This window comes from Dioscorea cayenensis, chromosome 7 (assembly GCF_009730915.1).
Source record: "Dioscorea cayenensis subsp. rotundata cultivar TDr96_F1 chromosome 7, TDr96_F1_v2_PseudoChromosome.rev07_lg8_w22 25.fasta, whole genome shotgun sequence".
NCBI classification, from domain to species: Eukaryota; Viridiplantae; Streptophyta; class Magnoliopsida; order Dioscoreales; family Dioscoreaceae; genus Dioscorea; species Dioscorea cayenensis.
In genome coordinates, this window is record NC_052477.1 from 23176698 (window position 1) to 23183556 (window position 6859).

Consider the following 6859-nt stretch of genomic DNA (forward strand, 5'->3'; position numbering starts at 1 on the left):
GATTTAAAATGGGGTGACTTGTGAGATCAGCTCAGGTCACTCTGAATGGTTGTAGTTGAAGGAGATCCTGACCAATACTAGTACTTATTATGGAAAAATTTTCACCATCATTTACCTAGGAGAGCATGATAAAAATCTTGTAAATCTTGTAAGATCAATTGAAGACAGTCAAATCTTACATATGTTCCATACAATCATGCAATATTTTATAAATACAATAAAAAAATAAGCAAATGAAAATCAAGCACTAAAAAATCGCATTCAAATAAACAAATAGCTTCTCTTGGCCCGACCCAAATTGGCACATGTGCTTTATTTTAGCACATGACACATTTCTAGAGCATTCCCTTTCTCACCTCCTCACAAACGTTCTCTTTTATAGCCATTTCAGCCTTGGGTGTTTAATGGTGGCCCTAACAGTAATGAAAACCTATTAAAAATTTCGACCAAGTAAACATGGATACAGGGATGTGTATGTAATGATTCCCCAAAATGAACCATTCCTACCAACCGAACACACATTCAAACTCATTCCAAATGATTAAATAGTAATTTACATTTTAATGAGGGACTCTGTATAAGTATTCCATTCAAAACCTAGTCACTGGCTACGTCTCCGTCTCACTCTCTCCGCCGGCACATCGCTCTTGATTTCATCTCATGAGGAGCCTTTGACGGGCGGAGACAAGCCGAACTCCAGCGCTGCTCGTTTGGCTTGCTCGGCTTGTTTAAACCCCTACTACTCACAGTTCAAGTGCCAAGCTCTCCAATGAATTCCATCTCTGCCAAACTCTTCCACTCCCATCTCCACCTCCTCTGCACCGCAAATTCGGCACCTTTATCGACATCTAGGTTTAGGGTTTCGCCTAGGGCTACAAAGATTTCCAATTTGCAGCTCAAGGAGAAGTGGTTGGATTCCCTCTCCGTGAGCCCACTGGGAGGAGACGAGGGAGTGATTTGTGCTTCGGAGCCTCAATGGGTTCTTGGAGTGGATCCCGATGTCTCTGGCGCCGTCGCACTCTTGAAACCCGATGGTTCTGTCTCTTCGGCTCAGGTGGAACACTGTTCTTTGTTTTACCTTTTGAATCGCAATGTTCTTTTAACTAATCGTGATTGAGGTAACAATGTAACTCATTAACATCCAGTTTTACAATCAATCATCACTTCTTAAAAAAGAAAATAAAATTGTTTTTATCTGCTATTCAATATAGAAATGTCTGGTAATAATTTTAGAAAAGTTTTAATCTGAGCAGCAATTCAATTTCTATGAGCTTAAACATTCAAGTTTCTCATATTCAGTTTTATTATTATTTATTTTGAACCATTGGCTGATATCAAGTTGTTAGTGAATGCATTTACTCTGAATCGCATTGAAATTGACATACCACATCTTCTACGGTCTTCTTGTTTGGTGACAATAGTTACTTATCCTATTTATACTCGCATTTCCTGGTTGAATTGAATTGCATAGCATTATTTTCAGCTTTAAGTTCTGACTTGGAAGTATTACTAATGCTGAGAATGTGATTCAAAGTTTCCTGCTTATTACTTTCTTGGGTAGCTAAGGCCCATTATTATTTCTATTTCTCTTTGGCAAGCTCTTGTAACAATCATGTACGGATCCCATATTGTAGGTCTTTGATACCCCAAATGTAAAAGTACTCGTTGGGAAAAGAGTTCGAAATCGTTTGGATGCGAGGTCTATCGTTCAGTTGCTTCAGAAATTTGGTGCACCACATGGTATGAAGTTCGAATCTGTGTAATTGTTAGTGTGGTCCTATCATTCTCTATTTTTTTTGACTTGTATGTGTTTAAGGTTTCTAGAATTTGTGTAAATGTTAGTTGTGGTCCCATCATTCTCCGTTTTCCTTGACTTGTATATGTGTTTTTAAGGTTTGTAACATGCTTGATGTTCATAACCATGGTTTATCTGCTGGTAGGTAGTTGCTATTGGTTCTACAATTATTTAAAGCATCCATATTTTTCATTCTGGATTTCATAAAGTCACTGGTCTCAGAATATTTTCTTGATTAATCTTCCCTTCCAAGTAGTCTTGATAGAATTCGGTTATGAAACAAAAAGGAAGCAGAATGACTTGGTCTTGGTCTTAAGTTTTGTATTTTCTGATTCTATTGATCAGGAACTGCAAGATGCTCATTTTTCATGGTTCAAAATGCTTACTGTGTTAACTAAATCAATTTATCTGTGGTAACAGAAGGGTGCCATATGCACAGTGGAAGTTCCTGGGATCCTGTCCATGTGCACACTATTGCGCATTATGTTTTGTTAGACTTTGGAAAACAGTTGCAAGGAAATTGTAAATTTGAAAACAGTCGCAAAGCAATTGCTTACATTGTATGCCGTTTGGTCTTTAACTTTTTGATAATAAAGGTACCCATGACATTTCGCTTCATTATCGTGGCATGCTTAATTTTGGCGTTTTTTATATTAACCTGTATTTCATGTGTAAGGGGAACATATGTAAGTATTTTTCTGAACTTAGAGGTTCAATGTTTCTAATTAACTAATCTATCTCAGGGACCAGAGCATATATCGAACAGTCAAATCCCTTCCCGCAAGATGGAAAGCAGGTTTTTGCTAAAACTTTTCTCTGACAGAGCACAACTTGCACCTTTTGGTCTTTACAGAGATCTCTATTATTCAAGTCAAATAGATGTTAAATTTTGTTTGTAAGGTTAAGAAAAAGAAATCATGTGATGTTTTTGAAACTAGTTTTCAGAAATCTATCATGGATGTACATGACATGATTTTATTATGATCTTCACTGAGATATATCTTTTAGAAACACAGCCCATTGGTGGATCTGTAAATTACATCAAATAACGTTGCCGTTGTTAGCCTTATTTAGCTGGATGTCATTAATCTATAATAGGATGTCTCTTTGCAAATTCTCTCTCTTGCAGCTGTGTTTATTGCTGTCTTTTTCACTGTTTTATGCAGGGATGGTGGAGTGGAGGATATACATATGGATTGTGGATTGGTGTTCTAGTTGCATCAGGATTTTCAGTTGTGCCAGTGACATCACATGAATGGAAAAATCACTATGAACTCTCTCGAAGCTCTTCTAGTAAGGTTTGTGCAAGTGCAACTGTTTTATCACATTTATGTACAACGATGTATTGTTGAATCATGGTTTTGCGGTAGCTGATGTCTCATAGTTATGTCTATATCAGATTATGCTGGCTATCTTCTGTGACTGGTAGTTCTTGAAATGATGAACCATGATTGATCCATTCTGTTTATGGAGAAATCATTTCAGAATTATGGCATCTGCCCATCTTTAGAAGATGTTGCCAATTGCTTCCATTGTAGTGTTGAAGTTTACCGTAATCCATTGCTTTGGTGTTGATGTCATTCAAGTATGCTTGCCTTTCTGGCTTTTGCTGGAGTATTTTCCATGAAAATGCCATTCACCTGTGTATGTATAAAAAAATGAATGCTGATAAGAGCTGTTGTTCTTTTTATTTGGAGGCATAGTTCAAGAAGTTTTTATTTTCTTTTTATTTGGAGGCATAGCTGAAGAAGTTCATTTTGTCTTTTTATTTGGAGGCATTGTTTCTTGTATTTAGTTGATTATGATCATAATCTTTAGTCTGTTATCTCTGACTTATTAATCCGTTCCTTACTTCTGCTTTACTAAGTTTACTTCAAGAGTTAACTTACTAACCCTAGATGATAGCTGGAGATTTCTTTTAATTGTAAAGAATTTTTGGCAGGATGATAGCAGGGAAGTTGCTTCTGCTCTGTTCCCATCTTTGAGCCATCAATTAAAGAGGAAGAAAGATCATGGTATGTATTGTCAACAAATTCCCCCAAAACTGGTTTACATTGTATACACTGTAACAAACTTGCTTCTTCATGGAGTATTACCTGCATCTTTGCTTCCACAGGTCGAGCTGAAGCTCTTCTTATTGCAGCATATGGAAGAGGCCTTATAGAACAAATGGACCAAGTTGATTCTAATGGTTCTCATATATCTTCTGACCTGTTCAATTCACTGATCACAGATAAGAAGGCAGTTTAAAACTTCTGAGAAAGCATTTACTAGCTTGGCAGAAGTTTTTCTCGTTTTTCACGTCAACCAGTTCATTTGATTTGCTTGTTCTGCCACTTGGCTGGAAACCAAAGAGGACTGCCTGAAGATTCTCAAGATTAGATTTACAACAGGCCTCTTGTAAATGTCATTTGAAGATACATTATCCCTGTAATTGCAGCCATAGAAATTTCAGGTCTCCAGATTGGTGTCTAACTGTCTATATAACTTGCATTCAGCACATATATCATTTCTTTTCCTTGTGTTGTTTTGCCTCTAAAATTATTGCTGAAAGCCAATTTGCTGTGGAATTCGAATCAATTCTCTCAATTTATGAGAAATGGCTGATTTGGTGTGTGTATCATGATCTTTCCCATAAGCTTGGTTCATTTGGGTGTTTCCACTTATGTGAGGATTCTTTCGCAATGGCAAATGAAAGCAAAGGAGATGAGGTGCCTTAGTGGTATGCATCAGTCAACTCTGCCTAAAGTTGCTAATGATATTCTAACCATAAAGAATGTATTTTTAATAATAAATTAGCCAATATATTTGAGTAATTTGAGATGTAATCGGCCTTCTGTTTCATTCTACAGTCCCATGGAGGCAGGCAAAGCTTTTGTCTCAAGGTCAGGCTGTCTGGTGGAAGTCTGTGTGCTGATTATTTTGAATGTTAAGGAGTACTGAAGCTTTGTTTAAAGCAGAGAACCAGAACTCAGAGCTTCCAGTGCAGGCTCTGGGAAAACACAATGGCCATGGGAGCAGATTTTTCTTCTACCTTGTACTGATTGTCAAGTTGTTAGCACCTTGTGTTCCTGTGATGTCTTGGCTCTATTTACTGTGATGCAAAAAACATATTGGGCATGCCCAACACATGTTCTAGTGGTCCAATGGAAGTTAGAGCTCTGGGTTCGCCACCTCGGCTAGGTGTGCAGCTTCTTTCTTTTTAACCTATTCTTCTTTCTACTGAAGCTTGAGAACAAGCTTGAGATGCACAAGTTTGATCTCAAGGTTCGTAATCTCCCTCAGGCTCAGAAAACCAGACCACAGACTCACTCGAATGGAATCAAACCAGATGTGATTGGCAAAGGTGAAGATAAGTTGAAAATAATGGAATGCTCCTTAGTCATCATTTTGCTGAGAAAATGATGATGTTTTTAAATTATTGATATTGCTTCTTAGCAACGCTACCCTCTCCCCTGCTATTCTTCAAGCTATTCCTTTTCCTTATTGTGTAATGTCTGAGCATCCTCTTTCCTGAGGATTGCTTAGTTTGGAGGCTGAGCTTGGGTTTGTTTGTATCCTAACAATCGTAGCGATGCTAACATATTATACTGAGTGCAAATTCAATTATAAAGAATTGGTTAACACGTCCTAAACCCAACCTTGACAAACTCTCTTTGTTGATTTTAATTATTGTTTGATTTATGTTAATTACATGTTTTGAGGCTCACTAGAATATCTAGTTTCAAACAAAAGTATTAAGAAACTTAGGAAAGATTGTACAGAGTTAGAGATACGTAAATGAAAGGACAAGGGTATCTGTTTACAAGTGTAAAGTCAGCTTTGCTAGTTCTATGACCGGAAATGATTTCATATGTTATTTTGCAATATTGGCTTAATATAAATGAGGGGAATGAAAGTGCCATATAGATCACAATGGGTGAATGGTAGATGTTATTGATGACCATAGTACTTACCCATATTCAGTTTCATCATTGCTATTATTTTGAAGCACTTAATGATGTTAAGTTGTTGACACACATTTATTTTAATGCACTGCTATGAAAAAATTGTAATCTATTTCCAGTACTCTTCTTGCTTGGTGATAGGTTGATTATTAGTGGAGTAATTATTATATTTTTATCTTCTGTCTTCTAGCTTGAGTTTAAGTTTTAGATATTTCTTTTCATCTTTAACTTCTAAAGTGGCAATTTTACTAATATCAAGAATGTGATGTAAACTTTTTGATTGCTTACTTTTTTTTTGGGGGGGAAGAGTTTTATTGTGGTTGTCTTATTTCTCGTTGTTAAGCTCGTGTAACCATCTCATGGACATTTTTTAGGCCTTTTGAATCTGGGACAAATAAGTTTTTGCATGATCTGGCAAAACTGAAGTTTCTTAGAACACCCAAGTTTGATCTAAATGAAGAGATAGATGAACTGTCTGCATCGATTGGACATATGAAACATTTAAGGTATCTTGAAATGGGACTTCTGAACATCAAGAGACTACCAGAGGCCATTTGTATGCTCATTAATCTGCAGACATTGAAACTCAAACGATGTTATTCACTTTTGGAGCTTCCCAAGAGCATGAGATACATGAGCAGCCTTCAACACCTTCATATTAGTAAATGTTTCAAATTAAGAGCCATGCCTGCAGGTTTGAGTCAGTTGCAGTGCTTGACAACATTAACCAATTACATTGTGGGTGATGAAGCAGAGAATGGCATAGGACAGTTAAAGCACTTAAATCTTGGTGTTAATCTAAAGTTGTATAACCTCCACAAGATCAAGAATGCTGATGATGCCAAAGAAGGTAATTTGTGTTTCAAACAAGATATTCGTTCATTGACATTATGCTGGGGAGGAAAGAATTTAAGATATGAGGATAATGAGTATTGCGAGTTTGCAAATGCAGTGGAGGTGTTGGGAGCTTTGAAACCTCACTGCAATAATATTGAAGTGCTTACAGTGGGGGATTATTCTGGCATTCAATTTCCAGCATGGATGAGGGAGATGGAAAATTTTCAGTAACTGGTGGAGATCCATCTTTTTGGCTGCAGACAATGTGAGCAGCTTCCAC

General features: G+C 36.9%; 1 protein-coding gene across 1 annotated transcript; it reads left to right on the forward strand.

Annotated features, from left to right (window-relative positions):
- Window positions 1-565: 565 nt before the first annotated feature.
- LOC120265853 (Holliday junction resolvase MOC1, chloroplastic-like) lies at window positions 566-4415 on the forward strand. The gene is made up of 6 exons (XM_039273825.1): window positions 566-1054; window positions 1635-1740; window positions 2539-2591; window positions 2962-3093; window positions 3738-3810; window positions 3912-4415. Exons 1-6 carry the CDS (start codon window positions 770-772, stop codon window positions 4043-4045), a joined length of 783 nt encoding a protein of 260 aa, XP_039129759.1. The 5' UTR covers window positions 566-769; the 3' UTR covers window positions 4046-4415.
- Window positions 4416-6859: the final 2444 nt, after the last annotated feature.

Coding starts and splice junctions, on each gene's coding strand:
- LOC120265853 (XM_039273825.1), top strand. CDS start 770: ATGAATTCCATCTCTGCCAAACTCTTCCACTCCCATCTCCACCTCCTC. Junction 1,741..2,538: donor GAAATTTGGTGCACCACATG/GTATGAAGTTCG, acceptor AATCTATCTCAG/GGACCAGAGCATATATCGAA. Junction 3,811..3,911: donor AAAGAGGAAGAAAGATCATG/GTATGTATTGTC, acceptor TTGCTTCCACAG/GTCGAGCTGAAGCTCTTCTT.